The following is a 21,070-nucleotide window of genomic DNA, read 5'->3' on the forward strand; positions in this document are numbered from 1 at the left end:
CTCTTGTATAGGTCTTTCTAGGACAATATAGATTCTTTCTATTATATTATCTTTGAATCTACATAGAATAGATTAGTAGATTGAAATAGTTAAGTAGTCTAATTCAATTTCTTTTTTCATTGCATCCACTTAATTTCAATCAGGTCAAAATAAAAAAAAATCTAAGGCAATTCTTGACCAAAGAATCCAATGGAAGGAAAAAAAATAATATTAAGAATAGACTATAGTAAAAGTAAAAGGAAATGGAAAATGTGTGATATGTCGTGAATAGTTCCATGGAAGAAAGTCTAATTTTCTTATGTATAGCACTTTTTTAACCATTCGTTATTTTTAGTAGAAATTCTGAGTTGGTATAATGACTCTTTCTTACAACTTACAATACAAGAGTTTCTTACACGAGTGAAACAAAACTAAAGAAAAAGATTAAAGAATAACGTTTGGCAAAATGATTAATGCAAAATGATCCATTAAAGTAAAGAATTGATACAATAATTTGATTACTTAATCAGTTAATAATCCATAGCAGCACCAAACGCTTCATCCAGCTGCTGACGAGTGTTGCGATGCAGCACCGGGAGCGTCGGCGATCGCTGCATCGGAGCACGGGAGCCGCCAACGAAGCTCCATTGCAGCTCCGTCGGTGTTCCAATGGAGCACTGAGCACTGCACGGCAACTCCGAGGTCGCGGGCGAGCGCTGCGATGCAACACAGGGAACCGCCCGCGAGCGTGCTGCATCGGGAGCACAGGAAGCCGCCGACAAGCGCTCCATTGCAGCTCCGCCGCTGGCGACATGCAGCATCAGCGAGCCGGCGATATTGCATCACATTGCCAATGAGCCAACGAGGTTGCATCGCAGCACGGCGGCATGGATGAGTTAATGCGTGGCAGCACCGGCGACCATGGTCGAGTTGCTGCGTTCCCACACGGGCGGGGCGACGAGCGCCGCATCACATCGCCGGCAACACCGATGAGCAGCCGCCTCCCCCTGCGTGTTCCGTCCCAGGAGTGCGCCGAGCGTCGCCCCGCGGGGTTGCAGCATCACAATGGTTGCGCGCGGGATGCCGGCGTGTGGAACTTGGGCTGCAGGGGTTGGAGCTTGAGGAAGCATGTCATGGCGGATAGGGCTTGACCAGCAAATCCATGGCGAGATGTGCGGGGACGAAAAGGGATCGATCTAATGCGAGTGGTTCTCGCTGGATACGAGGAGATAAGGCCGAGCAGGTTGGTAGGACACGTGTCATCCGTAGCACGCGGCTTAAGCGAGAGAAATTTCAACCGGTTGAAGGACGGTGGGAGTACCATAAAATACACTGACCAAGTATTACAAATACGGAGGCAAAGCCAGGAAAAAGTATGCTGGGTGTCACTTTTCTACAGGCGTATCGTTGCATATTTGTAGGAGTATTTAACAGAATCCCATGTGTGAATCGACAGCAAGGGTTGCCCTGCTGCCAAATTTCAGACTACCCTGAACGAATTTTTAATGAATAGCCTGTGCTGACAGAAAAATATACTAATTGAGTAAACAAACGGATTGCAAGATAACAAGTGAAACTCATAGATGGAGCAATAAACAAACCAGTGTGCATCACTAACTATTAAGGAGAAAGAAAGGAAAATATAAGACCACATTGCACGTAGACTCTTTTTTTTTCTGAGGGAGCACGCATACTCTTCTGTCAGTCGTTTGTGTCATAACAAACCACTTGATATTCACTGTCATGTTTTCAAGCAGCACATGTCAAAAGATTCTGTTTTTCCACCTCTTCATTGCCCTAGGCTTTGGCCTGTATGTCTTTTCCCCTTTTCAACAAGAAGAGATGACAGAAAAATCTTACCCCTAAAATGGCCACACTAAGGTCAGAAACCTATCAGGAGCAGATCGCAGGGCAACAGAGGAACTGGCTGGCAGCGAGGCAGCACACATGCAGTACATGGCATGCCTGTGATGAAAACATACCTGAAGGCTAGGACACATGGAACGAGACAGGGGGAGGGGTGGTTAGAGGTGACAAGGGCTAGTATGCAAAGCATATTTATTTTATTTTCAATATTTTGTTTGAGGTGAACAAAGCACGTTTAAGTTCTATGAAGGAAGGAAACCACATGTCTCAAGTTAAGAAATAAGCCAGCATTTGGAAAAGAACTCAGCAAAGGCAATACATTAGGAGTGTTTGGAAAAGAATTAAGCATAGGCTCAATTAAGTCCCATCAATTGGATTAGATTAGTCAAATTTAGCTGTTTATTTATTTATTTAGCAGCTCCTTAGTTATTTGGCAATACACAGGCTTAGATCGTTCAAACATACTGGGAAAACATAGCAGCACAAGTGCTTTTACAGATGGTCAGATGCATAATACTTTCAAATCTTAAATTTGTGAGTTGAAACCTTCAAGATTTAGCTTTCAAGCTTTAAAACATAAGAGAGTTGTGCATGGTAAAGATAATTGTTGTGTTTAAAATGTACCATGAAAACTTTAGACTACTTGGAGTTGGAGGTACATAATGCTGAAATGTGCATGTGAAGAGTATTATTCGAGACAAGTCTAGTGAACACAAATGCATCGAAGGAAACTCATAGCATAAAGGAAACTATAGTTCAAAATAAATGAGAAGAATTGTAAATAAGAGTAGTGAGGCACTCGTTTGTTCAAGATTCTTCCCACATAGTGGAATCCTTAGGATTCGCATTAGTAAAAATAATGAATCCTTGGGAATCATAATTGCTAGGGGAAGGCTATTGCAGGTGAAAAAGAAGCACAGGTAGTCATATGCATGGCAAACAATTCATATTGACTACTCAAAGACCATGCAGGAAAATACCATGAGATACCAACTGTGTGGACAAGAGAGCTAAGAGAGTATACCATCAGATATCCAGGAACTCGATACAGGGACGCACATGGATGGTCTTTCATCCTCATCTTTATCACCATTGCTACATTGGGCAAAAAATAGTACTGGACCAGGGGCAGAGAAGTTTGATCCCTTGGGCGTTGCCCAAAAGTTGATATGAGAATACTCATATTTGCCATTTTTCTTAAAAAGGGCAACACTTGTACCTTCAACCACAACAGGATTCACAGTGCATATCACCTGAAGTTCATATTGCACCTATACACAGCAAGGCACAAGGGGGAGCAGATCAATAAAGGACATTTAAGCAAAAATGGCAGGAAATATTGTAGAAAGCAATAAAATATAGTATAACAAAAAAAGGCACAAACCCCTGTTTGCTGACTATAGTTGAACAATGCAGCAGTGACTTTCCTGACAAAGAATGGTCAGCCTTAAATTTCTTTTGAACCGCCCGAATGAACATTTTCTGGTTTTCTGATAAGGTCTCTGAGCTTGACTTGGTAGGTGAAGGATTGGGTGAAATCAACATGGCGAGCCGCTCAATTCCACCATCCGTGAGTGCAAGAGTCGGCACACATGACTCAGTGGATTCTGTGATTATGGATGACGAAAAGAATTTTACCAGAGCATCAGTGTCAGGATGCCATGAAGCACGCGCTGCTTCCCTATAAGGGTCATTGTCATAGCACACAGAATGGCCATCCACTTCTGCCATTTTAATGGCAGAACGGATGTCAGCATTGCTTATGAGCAGGTACCATATGGCATCATGATCTGTTAGAGCGCTGAAGAGAGTGCGCATGAAGGCAACGAGGCCATAGAGAGAGCAGCACTCTATGCGCATCAGGGCATTGGTGCATATCATGTCCACCTCAAAGCTAAGCTCAAACTCATGGTGTGTAGAGAATGTAGAGCCATACCAGACAGTGTTGAGGATGATGTTTGAGACAGGATCCATTGGGCCATAGCAATAGCCAGCCTTGAGGAGGCTGCAGGCGAGACGCTTGCACAAGCCATCTCCAGGTAGCTTGGAAAGAGCATCTAGGTAAAGCTCATGGATCTTGTCGAGAAGCAACAGCTTCAAAGACTGTATATCCAGACGTCTTCTCCTCCTTCTTCTCCTTCCTCTTCCCAACAGCAAGACGTAAAGTGGCAAGATACATGGGACGCCATATGTCCATGGGGGGCATATCTCGACAGTGTTGAAGACTGAGCCACTGGCGGAGGCACCTTACCATTCTAATGGAGAGGCGGGGATGCTGATGTAGATACTCAGATACATTACCCAGCGAAGATGCCAGCAACAGTGACGCACTCACCAGAATGGCTGGTTCGGGGTGCCTCGCGGAGGCGGCTGCACAGCGCAGGGCTATTTTGGTGGTAGGGGAGGAGATATCGAACGGAGGCTTCCTGTCAAGCAGGTCAGAGACGGACACTGAGGGCTTGTTACGATCTTGATCAATAAGCCACACGGCAAGGAGGAGGTCCGCCCCGGCCAGGCGCAGGTAGCGCAGGGCTTCTGCCTCCGCGAGGTAGCGGTAGTAGTAGATGAGGAAGCTCACGAGACCTTCCAGAGACCGCCGCGCGACCGTCATGCTGTGGGCCGTGTGCGCGTCCAGCGGTAATTCAAAGACTCTGGGGTCGTCAGTGTCGGTGATGATCTTGGACAAGATCGTCTTCCTCGCCAGTACACCCTCCTCGTGGGTGGGCAACGGCGAAGGACAGTAGGAGATTGTGTTGAGGATGATGTTGGAGATTGGGTCGAGGAAGCCGATGCAAAGGCCGGCCTTGAGAAGGCGCGGTGCCAACGAGCGAATCCCCTTCACCGGCAGCCGATTGAGCGCCTTCTTGTAGAAACCATGGATCTGACCAAGCAGGACACGTATGTCCTGCTCCATGGACTCCGCCTCTGTAACGCGAGTAACATGATCGTCTCCGATGGTTCGCAGACGCTTGCCGTACATGTCGACGTGCGCACTTGCTCCCTCGCTGGCGACGATGGACCCTGATTACGGCGGCTAGTAGGGGTGATGAGACTGGAAGAATAACCTAGCCACGGCACTTGCTCCCTCTCCGGCGATGATGGACCCCGATTCGCTCCGCTTTTGGTGAAGCAGGGGAGCGACGGCGGCGGCGCAGGCGTGGTGAGGCTGACCTAAACACTTTTTTTTTTAGGAAGGGCTGACCTAAACACATGAGAGCATCCAAGAGGAATACGCTACTATCCGGTGATTGGGCCGGGCTCGCTCTACAGCCCAGAATCATGCTCGCTACTAGCCGGCCCAATCATGCTCCTAATTGGCCAACCAAAAAACAGCGGACAGACTGGTTGGAGCGAGAGCTCCTGATCGACGCTCGTTAGCGTCAAACAGAGGAGGTTTCGCTGAAGTATCGCGCAAACGGACCGGCCCATTCCTAGGAGTCGAGGGAACGTAATAAAAACGGAAAAATTTCCAGCGTAGCATGGAGTCGAAACCTGTACCTCACTCTGGATAACAGCTTTGCTAACCACTGCATAGACTGGGCATGTCTTAAATAACGGCGCCACCCTTGAAGTGCTATGGGCGTGTTTGGTTGCCCCGCATGCAGCTTAATCAGGCCCGCGTGGGATGTGCGCCGCCCGTTTGGTTGCCTGGGCTGCATGCGGTTTGAGGCCCGCACGGACCTTAAAGCAGCCCGCAACCTGGCCCTCGCGAGCCTGGCTGGGCACGGCCACGCGTGCGGGGCAGTTGCACGCCTCGGGCAGCGCGGGAGACGGAGGGGACGCTCATAACTCGCCCCATATTCTCCTGTCACCGCCCAGGCACACTGTTCCTATCGCTCCCTCTCTCCCTCACCGTCGCTCCCTTTCCTCTCCTTCGATGGCTCCGCCTCGCCCACCACCGCGCCGCCCTTTGACCCCCGTCGACCAGTGCATCGCCAGCATCCAGGAGCGCTGGCTGGCAGGGCTCCAGAACTCGGGCCGCGACCTGGCGTCGGCGCTGCGAGCGTCGTCCCCCATCTGATGTCGGCCACCATGAGCGCCGGCCAATGCGGTGCCGGCCGCTCCTGCTCCGCCGCCGATTCCGGACCTCGTGGTCCTGGGCTCGGCGTCGGCGCCGTCCACGGAGCCGCCCCTTCTTGGGACCCCATTGGCCACGGGGGTTTTCTTGACCCCCGTCCAAGGGTTTTCTCCTGTTGGCGGGCCGTCCTCCTAGACCTCCGGCGTGGCTTTGAGCACGGGGCCGATGCCGCAGGCCGTCGCCAGGGCCGGCTACTCCTCTGCTCCGCCACTTCTCTCCTTCCTGCCGGGTTTTTTACCCCGGCCTCGGTTCGCCGTGGCTGCGCGTGCTCCGGTGAGCCAAACCCCCTCAATGCTTGCTCGTAGATGTAGATTAGGGGTTTATTTCTTAAGCATGTGCTAGTAGTTAGTGGATTCGATAGGATTAGATATAATTCTAGCAGATCCGATTGGATGCGATCCCAATCGAATCCAATCGGACTGTTCTGTTCTTGTTTTGTACAGTGTGTGTGGTAGGATAATTTTTCTTGTGCTACTCCTAGTGTGTTCTATGATCTGTGTTCATGCTAGTAGCTGTGTTAATGCTAGAATCATGTTCATGTTGACTGATGAATGTTATACTGACGACATGTCCATGTTGACTGATGGCATGTTCATGTTCAAGCTAGGATCATGTTCATGTTTCATGTTGCTAACATACATGTTCAAGCTAGGGTTTGTGTTGAATATTATACGTGCATGTAGTAGGACCATTTTAGGATGGTGCCAAATCTGCATGGCTGCACATGGGTGCTATTGGCACTTGCTGTTACTATTTTTAGATGTTTCCATGGTTAGGATAGTGCAGTGATGACTGCCAGTTGCAGCAAAGCAGATGCCACTGATCAGTGGACTTGCCCATAGGCAAATGCCACTTATCAATGGCACTTGCTGTTGGGCAAAATGTCACTTATCAATGGCACTTGCTATTGGTCAAGTCCACTGATCAGTGCCACTGATCAGTGCCATTTGCCTAACAGCAAGTGGCATTTGCTCAAAGAGTTTGTGCACTGATCAGTGGCATTTGCTCTTGGGCAAATGTCTCTGATCAGTGCCATTTTGCAAAGAGTTTGTGCACTAATCCTTGTCATCTTACCTGACAAGATATTGAAGACTGACTGGGATGTGGCGGGAGGAGGAGCTCAGGTGGTGGCCGGAGCAGAGCGCGCCGAGGATTTCATCCCCACGAACAGGTGGCTCAGGACGGTGGACCTGCCTGGCAGGATCGCCTTCATGAGCCTGCCTCGTTCAAGGGGACAATCTCCGAGGCAGGGCCATGAGGAGGGGGCCAGGGAGCCGATGCGCTTCTACCAGCAGATCAAGGGCAACGAGGACCTCGCCATGCTCGTCGTCCCTCGCAAGTTCGTGGAGGTGATGAACACCTGGCTGGTCATCAAGCGGCTCCCGCGCGTGGTCAGGCTGTCGACGAACAAGCGGTGCGTGTTCTGGGTGCAGGTCCAGAACTTTGAGGGGCACATGGTGCTTGGCCGGGGCTGGAACTACTTCTGCCGCCGCCATCGGATCGTCCCCGGCGACCTCGTCATTATGCACATCTCAGGACTCGGACTGAAGGTTCAGATCTACAACCACGACTCCTCGGTCATGTGCAGGTTTCGTTGCAGCAGGCACAATTGCGTTGGTAACATCGAGCAGGCTATGTAGTTAAGTTAAGTAAGGTGTTAGTAGAGAACTTTTATGGTGTGTGGCGAGACTTGTGCTGGGAACTTGTTCATATTTTGGCCAGGAGGAGCACCCTGGCATGGAGCAGGGAAGGAGGATGCCCCTGCTGTTAATCTAGACTTATGCTATGTAGTTAAGTAGTTTGCTGTCATTTCCTTCTTTGCTGTGTTTGATTTCATTTGGCTGCCTGCTGTTGTGCTGTTGCTGTTGTGCTGATCATGTGGTGGTAAGGCCACCACATTTGAATGGGGTGAGCAGAACACAAACGCTGTTTGCAACCAAACAGCTGAAGTTTGCATCTGCTCACACCCTAAGCACAAAAACGGCAACCAAACAACAGGGGGTAAGTGCCTCTCCATGCGATGCAGGCAACCAAACAGGTTGCATCTGATGCATATGAGGCTGCATTTCATCAACCAGGATGGCTGGAGATGGACATGCAATGCAACTACTGTTGCAAACTGCAACCAAACACGCCCTATCGGCAGATCCGTTTTTTAATCTTCCTTAAAAATGAATAATGTTTTCTTGAACATATTTCAAAACTAGAACAAAATATTAAAACGTAATTTTTAAAACGTGAAAAATTATTGAAACATAATACAATTATGAAATTTCAAACATTTACAGATTCTTTTATGCAGGATAAACAATTTTTAGTTATATATTGAACTTTTTGTAATATACGCTGAACAACTTTTAACTACACGCTGAACATTTTTGTGATACACTGAACAATATTTAAAACACATTGAACTTTTTTGTAATATACGATGAGCAACTTTTAAATATAAATTGAACATTTTGTGTAATATACGCTGAACAATTTTAACTACACATTGAACATTTTTGTGATAAACGCTAAACAAAATGTAAATACATTTTGAATAATTTTGTGATATACGATGAACAATTTTTTGAATTGTGAACAAATTTTTAAAAAGTGAACAAAATTTGAAACTGTGAACAATTTTTGAAATCGTGAAAAAAAATGAAAACGTTTTTGAGAACAAAGGATAAAATAAAAACGAAAAAGGATAAATAAAAGGAAAGGGAAAAAGAAAAGAAATAGAAGCAGAAGCAGAAGCAGAAAAAAACACAACAAAAGAGAAAAAGAAAAGAAAAAGGAAAACCGGCAAAAAGGAAAAAAACAGAAAACAAATCGGTTGAGGGATCCTTCTAGAAGGTTCCCAAAACCATTTTGCCTGCTTTGACGCTGGCATTGGGTCGGCCCGTTTTGCAGTGCTCTCTCGGCGCTTCAGCGGAAGCACGGCACCTCGACGCTCGCAAGCGTCAAATAGGAAACGCCGGTTGGAGCATATTCCGGACCACTCTCATGTGGAAGATGACCGGAAAGCTTGGACGAAGTTGTGGAGTTTGAACGTACCATCAAAGATCAAAGTGTTTGCTTGGCGCCTCGCTCAAACATCTCTCCCCACTGGTGATATTCAGAAGCATAGAAAGATTTCTTAAATAGCAGCTTGCGCTATTTGCCACTCCGACTTGGACTAATGGCGTCATTCCCTATTTTACTGTCGGATGGCGAGGTGTGTGTGGGCTCTCATGGACGAGGAGCTTACTGATGTGATCATCTCGAACCGTAGTGAGGATGCTAAGTTTTGGATGTTCTGGGTAGTCGAGATGCCTCGGTAGGCCTCACGCGGGTCTTCGTAACGATGTGGGCAATATGGTGGGCTCAGTTGCGTGCTATACGTGATGAGCAATTTCAGAGTCCCATGAGCACGTCTTGTTTCATTGCAAATTTTCTGGAGGACTAGGAATCTGTGCCTACTCGCAATTCAGCTACAACGAGTGACTTGCATGTAACAACCAGAGGCGTGCAAGCTGTTGACACCAGATTTTTGCATGGACAAAAGCATAATTAAGATGGCCTCGAATGAAAAACGTTTCAACATGAAAGTTTTTCGTCTCGTTGAAACGAACAATTTTGATATAAAAATCGTCCCCATCCAAGGTCGTATGTGAATTTTACAGCCAAAACCATGCGCTACAGAAGTGTTTTGCCGGATCATCCGGCCGGAGGCCAAACGATCGACCCAAACAATAGAAGCTTAAGGACGAAGCCGGATGAATCTGGGAGTAGACCCGGATGATCAGGGTGGAGGCCGGACGATCTGGGGAATGTCCGGACATGCGGACAATTTTTTTCTGCTGCAAACTTTAGAAGATAGCCCGAAACCCCCTCAAGTTGGCCTCGGATCAAAAAGTGTTCGGCAGCAAAGTTGTGCGCCTCTTCGGAACGGTTGATTTTGATATAAAAATCATCTTAATCTCAGTTTGTATGCAAAAATTACAGCCCGATTAGTGAACTATTGTTAGAAAACTGGGCTTGCCCAGATCATGCGGGCCTTCAGCCGGACATCCAGGCGGGAGGTCATGAATAGTCCATGTTCTGTTAGGTTTTGATGATTTTGGATGACAAGGCAATCCTTTTTTTGTACGGGAAGTCCTTCCGCCTCTTATATAGACAAGAGGTGACGGCTGATTGAACAACAACACACAATCGCAAACACATCTACTTTTTACCCTAGCTTTACATCTCTCTCGTTCTTCGTGTTGAAGGGCAGCAATCCTCGAGGCTTTAGGGATGGTTGAACCAACCTAGGGCGGCTCATAGCCGCCGCGCATCCAGACGGCGTCCCTCCCGGCCACGTGGGGTTTCGGGTGCTCAAAAGCTCCCGCCGAATTGCTTGCGTATTGATAACCCACAAGTATAGGGGATCGTTTGTAGCCTTTTTCAATAAATAAAAGTGTCGAACCCAATGAGGAGCTAAAGGCAGAACAAATATTCCCTCAAGTTCTATCGACAACCGATACAACTCTACGCACACTTGACGTTTGCTTTACCGGAAACAAGTATGAAACTATTTTGTAGGTGTGATGCTAGAACTACTTTGCATGAATAAAACTAGAAGTACTTTGCAAGATAATAAAAGTTAGGTGTTTAGTAAAAGGGTTTGTGTCAACAAGAAAGTTATTTGTCCCTAGGCAATCGATAACAAGTACCGGTAATCATTCTTGCAATTTTATATGAGGGAGAGGCATGAGCTAACATACTTTCTCTACTTGGATCATATGCACTTATGATTGGAACTCTAGCAAGCATCCGCAACTACTAAAGATCATTAAGGTTGTGAAACCCAACCATATCATTAAGTATCAAGTCCTCTTTACTCCCATACATCATACCCCACCTACTCGGGTTTAAGTTTCTGTCACTCTCGCAACTCACCATAAGCGAACCATGAACATATTGCTGTTGGGGATCGTTGCAGAATTTTAAAATTCTCTACGCATCACCAAGATCCATCTATGGAGTTTACTAGCAACGAGAAGGAAGGAGTGCATCTACATACCCTTGTAGATCGCGAGCGGAAGCGTTCAAGTGAACGGGGTTGATGGAGTCGTACTCGTCGTGATCCAAATCACTGATGACCGAGCGCCGAACGGACGGCACCTCCGCATTCAACACACGTACGGAGCAGCGACGTCTCCTCCTTCTTGATCCAGCAAGGGGGAAGGAGAGGTTGATGGAGATCCAGCAGCACGACGGCGTGGTGGTGGAAGTAGCGGGGATCCCGGCAGGGCTTCGCCAAGCACAAGCGGGAGGGAGATGTGTCACGGGAGGGAGAGGGAGGCGCCAGGGGCTGTGGTGCGGCTGCCCTCCCTCCCCCCACTATTTATAGGGGCCCTGGGGGCGCCAGCCCCCTGGAGATCCCATCTGAGGGGGGGGGCGGCGGCCAAGCGGGTGGCTTGCCCCCCAAGCCAAGTGGGGCGCCCCCCACCCCCAGGGTTTCCAACCCTAGGCGCAGGGGAGGCCCATGGGGGGCGCACCAGCCCACCAGTGGCTGGTTCCCCTCCCCACTTCAGCCCATGGGGCCCTTCGGGGTAGGTGGCCCCACCCGGTGGACCCCCGGGACCCTTCCGGTGGTCCCGGTACAATACCGATAACCCCCAAAACTTTCCCGGTGGCCGAAACTGGACTTCCTATATATAATTCTTCACCTCCGGACCATTCCAGAACTCCTCGTGACGTCCGGGATCTCATCCGGGACTCCGAACAACTTTTGGGTTTCCGCATACTAATATCTCTACAACCCTAGCGTCACCGAACCTTAAGTGTGTTGACCCTACGGGTTCGGGAGACATGCAGACATGACCGAGACGACTCTCCGGTCAATAACCAACAGCGGGATCTGGATACCCATGTTGGCTCCCACATGTTCCACGATGATCTCATCGGATGAACCACGATGTCGAGGATTCAATCAATCCCGTATACAATTCCCTTTGTCAATCGGTACGTTACTTGCCCGAGATTCGATCGTCGGTATCCCAATACCTTGTTCAATCTCGTTACCGGCAAGTCAGTTTACTCGTAGCGTAATGCATGATCCCGTGACCAACCACTTGGTCACTTTGAGCTCATTATGATGATGCATTACCGAGTGGGCCCAGAGATACCTCTCCGTCATACGGAGTGACAAATCCCAGTCTCGATCCGTGTCAACCCAACAGACACTTTCAGAGATACCTGTAGTGTACCTTTATAGTCACCCAGTTACGTTGTGACGTTTGGTACACCCAAAGCACTCTTACGGCATCCGGGAGTTACACGATCTCATGGTCTAAGGAAAAGATACTTGACATTGTAAAAGCTCTAGCAAACGAACTACACGATCTTTGCGCTATGCTTAGGATTGGGTCTTGTCCATCACATCATTCTCCTAATGATGTGATCCCGTTATCAATGACATCCAATGTCCATAGTCAGGAAACCATGACTATCTGTTGATCAATGAGCTAGTCAACTAGAGGCTCACTAGGGACATGTTGTGGTCTATGTGTTCACACATGTATTACGATTTCCGGATAACACAATTATAGCATGAACAACAGACAATTATCACGAACAAAGAAATATAATAATAACCATTTTATTATTGCCTCTAGGGCATATTTCCAACAATTGCAACACCCTACAGTGGGGGCCCCTCACGTTTGCGCAAGAACGGAGGGCACCGTAGGACATCACCATAAATAAAATATACAATCATACCAACCAAGATCATGATTAACCCATAGGACAAAACGAATCTACTCAAACATCATAGGATATCCATAGATCATTGGGAAATAATATATGGAGTTGAGCACCATGTTTAAGTAGAGATTTGATACTTCTCCAACGTATCTACTTTTCCAAAACACTTTTGCCCTTGTTTTGGACTCTAACTTGCATGATTTGAATGGAACTAACCCGGACTGACGCTGTTTTCAATATAATTGCCATGGTATTATTTTTGTGCAGAAATAAAAGTTCTCGGAATGACCTGAAAATCAACGGAGATTATTTTCAAAATTAATAAAAAATATTGGAGAAAGAATCAAGGCCAGGGGGCCCACACCCTGTCCACGAGGGTGGGGGCGCGCCTACCCCCTGGGCGCGCCCCCTGCCTCGTGGGCCCCCTGGAGCTCCACCGACCTCAACTCCAACTCTATATATTCGTGTTCGGGGAGAAAAAAATCAGAGAGAAGGATTCATCGCGTTTTACGATACGGAGCCGCGGCCAAGCCCTAATCTCTCTCAGGAGGGCTGATCTGGAGTCCGTTCGGGGCTGTGGAGAGGGGAATCCATCGATATCGTCATCATCAACCATCCTCCATCACCAATTTCATGATGCTCACCGCCATGCGTGAGTAATTCCATCGTAGGCTTGCTGGACGGTGATGGGTTGGATGAGATTTATCATGTAATCGAGTTAGTTTTGTTAGGGTTTGATCCCTAGTATCCACTATGTTCTGAGATTGATGTTGCTATGACTTTGCTATGCTTAATGCTTGTCACTAGGTCCCAAGTGCCATGATTTCAGATCTGAACCTATTATGTTTTCATGAATATATGTGAGTTCTTGATCCTATATTGCAAGTCTATAGTCACCTACTATGTGTTATGATCCGGCAACCCCAAAGTGACAATAATCGGGACCACTCCCGATGATGACCATAGTTTGAGGAGTTCATGTATTCACTATGTGTTAATGCTTTGGTCCGGTACTCTATTAAAAGGAGGCCTTAATATCCCTTAGTTTTCAATAGGACCCCGCTGCCACGGGAAGGTAGGACAAAAGATGTCATGCACGTTCTTTTCCATAAGCACGTACTACTGTATTCAGAATACATGCCTACATTACATTGATGAATTGGAGCTAGTTCTGTGTCACCCTATGTTATAACTGTTGCATGAATAATCGCATCCGGCATAATTCTCCATCACCGATCCAATGCCTACGAGCTTTTCACATATTGTTCTTCGCTTATTTACTTTTCCGTTGCCACTGTTACAATCATTACAAAACTATCACTGTTACTTTTGCTACCTTTACCGTTACTTCCATACTACTTTGCTACTAAATACTTTGCTGCAGATACTAAGTTATCCAGGTGTGGTTGAATTGACAACTCAACTGCTAATACGTGAGAATATTCTTTGGCTCCCCTTGTGTCGAATCAATAAATTTGGGTTGAATACTCTACCCTCGAAAACTGTTGATATCCCCTATACTTGTGGGTTATCAAGACTATTTTTTGGCGCCGTTGCCGGGGAGCATAGCTCTATTCTTTCACTACAAAAAAAAAGACACATCCGTGACATTTTGGGCCGAACGAAAATCTTTTATGTCATACTTATGACACTTCTATGACGATAATTGTGACAAAACCCGGTATCATCATAGATGTGGTGGGGTCCTACTTCTATGACAAAAAATCATGACAGAAAATGGGCTTTTCGTCCTGGGCGGGCCGGAGACGCAGCTGCATGACATTCTTTGGGCTGTCCATGACGGAAAAAACCGTGGTAGAAGCGAGGGCGAGGAAAATATCGGGGTGTTCCCGGTTACGGTGGGTGGTCGGGGCCGAGCGATGTGCGTTTATCTCGTACACGCACGCACGTGGGTACGAGGCGTTGGGCTCTAACTGAACCCGAGCGAGGCGTTGGGCTCTAACTGAACCCGAGCGATTGCACTGCAGGCTACGCGTTACTGAACCCGAGCGATCGATCGATGGCTGTTAACTAAACCCGATCAAGCGATTCCTTCGCTACTGCTGCTAACTGAAGCCGATCGATGCTGCCTCTGGATGAACAATGAGCGTTGCTGGGGGGGGGGGGGTTGGATGAACAGTTCCCGGTGGGGGTGGATGAACAGGACCTCGTGGTGTTGCCTCTGGATGAACAGGACCCCGATCGATCGAGACGGCTGGGGCTGGATGAACAGGACCCCGTGGAGGGCAGGATGAACAGGACCACCCCGTGGAGAGCAGGATGAACAGTAGATGGTGGAGGGCTGGATGAACAGTAGCCCGTGGAGGGGTGGTTGAACAGGAGCCCGTGGAGAGGGCTGGTTGAACAGTAGCCGGTGGAGTAGCGCGCGATGGAGGCTGGATGAACAGGAGCCCGTGGATGAACAGTCGCAGGTGGAGGTTGGAGGAGGTCGACGGTGGATGAACAGTAGCCCGTGGAGGCTGGAGGGGGTCGACGGTGGAGATGAACAGTATCCCGTGGAGTCCCATTTTGCAGTACGCCACACCCCTCCCGATGTTACAGGACCCCCGTTTCGACCGTAGCGCTCCAACACAAGTCCGTTTCCTCCGTTTTGCGGTATGCCACACCCCTCCCGATCAACAGGACCCCCGTTTCGACCGTAGGAGGTCCGTTTCCTCTGTTTTGCGGTACGCCAGACCCCTCCCGATGAACAGGGTCCCGTTTCGAACGTGGCCGGTCGAACACAAGGCCGTTTCCTCCGTTCTGCGGTACGCCAGGCCTCGTTTCCATCGGTTGTTCCGTCCAAGCCCTCCCGATGAACACGACGACGCATTCCGTTCCGACCCAGCCGGTTGGCTCCCCATGAACACGACGACGACGCTGTTTCTCCGTTCTGACCCAGCCATGTACACGAGCCCTGGCCGTACGTATGCGCGAGTAGGCGTTCGAGACCCTGTCCGTATGTACGTACGTGGCCGTATTTTATTTCTTGCACACTGGCCGCTGTACGTACGTGTACATGGTACGTGCGCGCCTCTACTACGACACGTGCGCGCCTCTACATCGACCAGTATGTACGTACACGTTCGCGGCCAGAATGACAACGCTACGTACGCTTCGACCAGGTGGGTCCCGACTGTCAGGCACTTCCTTGCCTGCGAAGATGTAGCTGGTGGGTCCCGGCAGTCAGGGGGGCGAATCGTTTTTTTTTGCCCGGACGCACTTCCTTGCGTGCGAAGATGTAGCTGGTGGGTCCCAGCAGTCAGGGGAAACATTTTTTTTCGTGAAATACGGTGGCCTGTCGGGTGGGTCCCCGCTGTCAGGTGGAGGAATATTTATTTTGCACGTAATAAGGAGGCACTTCCTTGCTGCGGCCGTGGACCCAGCTGTCAGCCTCTCCACGTACAGTACTCTTCCGATGGAAGTCGGTCATTGACACATTGACCACGCCGCGCCGAGAGCACCAAGGCGGTGGACGACAGCGAGGCCTAGGAAGGGGACGACGCGGAGCCAGGGAGGACGCGGCAGTGGAAGCCCGCGCGGAGAGGAGTACGAGGGTTCACGGGTTCGGCTGCGGTGTGAGGCTGCCGTCGCCGCAGGGCCTGGCCTGCGGTGGGAATAGTAGGGGGCCGTGAGGCCTCCGCGGCAGCACAGCCGGCCACGAGAGGCAGGAGCATGCGGCACGACCGGCGCTGCTTTGGGCGGCTGGAGCAAGAAGACCAGAGGTTGAAGAAGCACAACGGCCGTTGGATGGACATCGTATGGTCACTGGAGCTAGAATCGTTCATATTGACTAATTTGACACAGCACTCCTCCCCGTCAACTTAGTAGGCCCACAAATCAGCCACCCACCAAGGTGGGTCCCAACTAGCAGGGGGAGTATTCATTTTTTTGTTCGTAATAAGGCGACACTTCTGGTGGGTCCGAGCTGACAGCGGGGAGAACGTTTTTTTCACGAAATACGGTGGCCCGTCCAGTGGGTCCCAGCAGTCAGGGGGGAAACATTTTTTTCGCCAAATAAGATGGTTCGTCCGGTGGGTCCCTGCTGTCAGGTGGAGGAATAATTATTTTCCGCATAAGGAGGCACTTCCTTGCGGCTGCCGTGGACCCATGTCAGCCTCTCCACGTACAGTACTCTTCCGATGGAAGTCGTTCCTTGACCACGTTGACCACGCCGCGCCGAGAGCACCAGGGCGGTGGACGACGGTGAGGCCTAGGATGGGGACGACGCGGAGCCGGGGAAGATGCGACAGTGGATGCCCACGCGTAGAGGAGTATGAGGGTTCACTGGTTCGCTGCGGTGTAAGGCTGCCGTCGCCGCCGAATAACAGGGGGTGTGGGTGAGTACAGGGATGGCCTGGCCAGCGGTGGGAGTAGTAGGGGGAGGTGAGGCCTCCGCCACATCACAGCCGGCCACGGGAGGCAGGAGCACGAGGCACGACTGGCGCTGGTTTGAGCGGCTGGAGCAAGAAGACCAGAGGTTGAAGAAGCACTACGGCCGTTGGATGGACATCGTACGGTCACTGGAGCTAGAATCATGCATATTGACTAAGTTGACAAAGCCCTCCGTCCCCGTCAACTTAGTAGGCCCACAAGTCAGCCTGCCACTATACTGGGTCCCAACTAGCAGGGGGAGTATTCATTTTTGTGTGCGTATTAAGGACGCACTTCCTTGCGTGCGAAGATATAGCTGGTGGGTCCGAGCTATCAGCGGCGGTAACGTATTTTTCGCAAAATACAGAGGCCCTTTCGGTGGTCTCAGATGTCAGGTGGAGGAATCATTATTTTGCGCGTAATAAGGAGGCATTTCCTTGCGTGCGGCCGTGGACCCAGCTGTCAGCCTCTCCACGTACAATCCACTTCAGATGCATGTCAGTCGTTGACCACGTTGACCAGGCCGCACCGAGAGCACTAGGGCGGTGGACGATGGCGAGGCCTAGGAAGGGAACGACACGGAGGCAGGGAAGACTCGACAGTTGTTTCCCACGCGGAGGGGAGTACGACTGTATGAGGGTTTACTGGTTCGTCTGTCGTTGCCGGAGAATAACAGCAGGTGTGGGTGAGTAGAGGGATGGCTAGGCCAGCGATGGGAGTACGGTGGGGCAGTGAGGCCTGCGCGGCAGCACAGCTGGCCGCGGGGAGGAGGGAGCAGGCAGTCCCGCCGGCGCTTGTTTGAGCGGCTGGAGCAGGAAGAGCAGAGATTGAAGAAGCATGACGGCCGTTGGATGGACATCCAACAGTCACTGCTTGTGCATCAACCTTTTTTTTAGGAAAGCCTCAAATCTGTGGAAAACAACATACAACCCATCTGCCATTATTTCTAATAATTTACAGCCCATTTGCTAATTCTTAAGGTTTTTTTGGAGCCCATATTCTTTTTGTTAGCATTACAGCCCATATTGTGGCCACGGTTAAAAAATTATACGAAATGTTGCATATTTCCGTGCGGTCCGAACTGTTTTTAATCCCGAAATTTTGAGTCACATTCAAACTGATTTTAAAAATAAATGTATATCAATATAAAATCCAACAAATTGTCCACGCATAAAAATTAATGCAATTTAAAATCTTGAAATGAAAAAAAAGAAATTTGAAAGTAATTGCCCGTTTGATGTGTTTTAAAAATGTACAGCCCATTTCTCATTACTGATAGGCCATTTTCTCGTCCAGCCGAATGAAGCTCTCCTCATCTTGAAAGATTTGCAACCCAACAGGCCTGACAAAGCGACTTACTTGGCAAATCACAAAAAAACTGGGCTAGCCATTTTCAGAAAGGAAAAAAACTACTGGGCTGGTCTGTGGTAAACATAAAAGAGAAGGCTGTCTAGACAGGCCAGAGTGCCCCGCACAACCCAGTTGACACCCTGCTTCCGTCTCAAAAACAAATTAGATAAATGACACAACAAATATGGCGATTCATAAAAATGCTGCTGTGATTTCCAAACTTTGAAAAATGCCACTTCAATTTTTGCAAACTTTGGAAAACGCCACTGCAATTTGCAAACTTTGAAAAACGCCACTCCAGACTTCGAAAAATGCCACTGGAAATGGCAGGAAATGGCATTTTTCAAAGTTTGGAAATTGCAGTGGAATTTCTCAGAAACACCAGATTTGGAGTGGCATTTATCAAATTAACCCAAAACAAAAATAACTGAGCGAGCTGCTGGGTCCCTGGTGTCAGCCGCTCGTTGTGCAACTCTCTCGTTTATTGACTACGTTGACAATGGCATGGGAACCAGATGTCAGAAATCCATTAGGAGGAGCCATTTTTTTATTGGATTGAAATAAGGAGGCACTTTCTTGCGTACTGCCATGACCTTGGCGGGTCCCTGCTATCATCCTCTCCACGTACAATCATCTCCTGATTGTGTACGCGTCAACTTGGTAGGCCCACAAGTCAGCCTCTAAACCCGTGGAGGACAAATACAACCCATTTAAAAAAATAACAGCCAATTCCATACGTTCAAACGGAAAGTTCAACATTCAGAGCAAAGTAACAGGTCTGATCCACATATAGAGTACTGAACTTCCACGTTGACAACCATCATAGCCAAGTTAACTATCTACTCCCACTAATACTCTAGTAGCGTACAAGTACTAACTTACTCTTAGCTAACTAGACGATGCCGGCCGCCATCTGCGGTACACGCTAAACGTCGGCACCGGCGTCCTCCGCCTCGCCTCGGACTTGCCAGAGGTGCGATAGGGCGCGTTGCTCGCGCGCGTTGGCCCTTTCCATGCAGGCGTGGTCCACCGAAGCTTCGGCTTCTAAGCGGGAAATCCACTTGACGAGCTGGTAATAAAAATCGGCGTCGCAAATGCGTGCGTGCCCGACAGCCTCCAGGGCTATTTGCCGGGTGCCGGCCTCCACGTAGCCGCCCCAGGTGCGGGCGCTCTGCTCGCGACTCAGAGCGTCGGTGCGCTGCTGCTTCTTGTCCCGCTGGCGGCGCAAATCGGCGATACGCTGCTCCTCCGCCAAGCGGTTGCGCTCCAACAACTCCTGCTCCTCCGCCAGGTGGTCGCGCTCCAACAAGTCCTCGATCTCCGCATTGCCATCTAAAGACCAATAGAATGCCTCCTCCCTCCGTATGCCTTCCGGTGAAAAACCGAACACTAGTTCCGGCGGTGACCGCCTCCGGCCTCGCCTATCGCGGACGGGCGGGGGCATGGCGGATGTGGCGAGAGCGAGGATAAGTGGCGAGCGATGTCGGGCCGGTGGGGGCTTATTAGGATAGGGCGAGTTGGGTCACGGTGCCACCATAGAAGGCCGGGAAACAGTACTTATAGGCGGAAGGTAGCGCGACCGTCACCGGAATTCAATGCATAATTAAGCAGGCATGGCTTATCGCGCCAGCTTGCCATGGAAAACTAGAGAAACTGAAATTCTGACTGTGCCGTCCCGTCCCGTCCGTGCTGGGTCGCACGCCGACATGACGGTCAAATGAGTGCACTCGAATCATCTCCCTCCTTGTCAATAATGATTCCACGGATTTAAAAGGCCCGCAACAATTAAAGCGCATCTTTTTTCGCATCAGTTAGCTGCCTTAATTATGGCCAGCTGCATGCAGGCACTCAAAATCGCTCGCAGCCAGTACGCGGAGCAGCATGCAACGAGTCGCAGCCGAGGGCATTAGTTGATGAACTTTAGCTGGGAGATAAGGCATTTGCGAACCTTTTCGCTGGCAGTTTCTTCAGATTCGCATGGCATTTTCTTCAGAGTAGCTTGTCAGTTTCTTCAGAGGTAGGCATTTTCATTCAAAAAACTGCCACTTCGGATCTTGCGTCGCAACTAAAACAACCAGGAGCGCATTAGTAGGCTAGCTAGTGATCGATCAGTAACTTGTAAACACTGAGCGAACAGATATAAGGAACTGTTAATGCATCTCAATGATTCACAGATCATATACAAATATGTAGCTCCAAAAGCAAAGATCAGCCACAACTAAAACCAACTAGTACGATTCCCATACATAAGATCAACATGTTAATGCATCTCAATGATTCACAGATCTTATAAAAATATGTAGCTCCAAAAGCAAAGATCTAGAAAAAACATATGTTCTTCCTACTAACATGGATGCTTCTCTTGGCCAACATTCAGTACAGACTGAAAGACAAATTTGTTTGTGAAGTCTACAATTCCTCTTGCAAACATAACTGGTTTCACCAACAGCTGGAACCATGAGAATGAACCACACATGATGGAGGAACATCCACTGCAATATGATTTGGTCTTCTCTTGATCACACGGCGAGACTATTTTCGAAATACAAACTTTAACTTAGGCAAAATGATGCCCATTGTATAATCAGACCAAAGCAATGAAGCACCTAGTGTTGGCCAATAAATAGTACAGTACTACTTTTCTGCAGTCCATCAAGTGACTATCCAATCTTTCTGTGTCTATTTTCAAATGGCACTGCA

General features: G+C 49.0%; 1 protein-coding gene across 1 annotated transcript; it reads right to left on the reverse strand.

The window, feature by feature from the left end:
- Positions 1 to 327: 327 nt before the first annotated feature.
- LOC109770632 (uncharacterized) lies at positions 328 to 5,044 on the reverse strand. The gene is made up of 2 exons (XM_073510627.1): positions 3,230 to 5,044; positions 328 to 3,116 (listed from the first exon to the last, which is right to left on the reverse strand). Exon 1 carries the CDS (start codon positions 4,823 to 4,825, stop codon positions 3,914 to 3,916), a length of 912 nt encoding a protein of 303 aa, XP_073366728.1. The 5' UTR covers positions 4,826 to 5,044; the 3' UTR covers positions 328 to 3,116; positions 3,230 to 3,913.
- Between the last annotated feature and the right edge of the window lie 16,026 nt (positions 5,045 to 21,070).

This window comes from Aegilops tauschii, chromosome 3, assembly GCF_002575655.3.
Source record: "Aegilops tauschii subsp. strangulata cultivar AL8/78 chromosome 3, Aet v6.0, whole genome shotgun sequence".
In the NCBI taxonomy this organism is placed as follows: Eukaryota; Viridiplantae; Streptophyta; class Magnoliopsida; order Poales; family Poaceae; genus Aegilops; species Aegilops tauschii.

Bases quoted from the DNA above. Each gene is read 5' to 3' on its own strand.
- LOC109770632 (XM_073510627.1), bottom strand. From the start codon at position 4,825: ATGTACGGCAAGCGTCTGCGAACCATCGGAGACGATCATGTTACTCGC.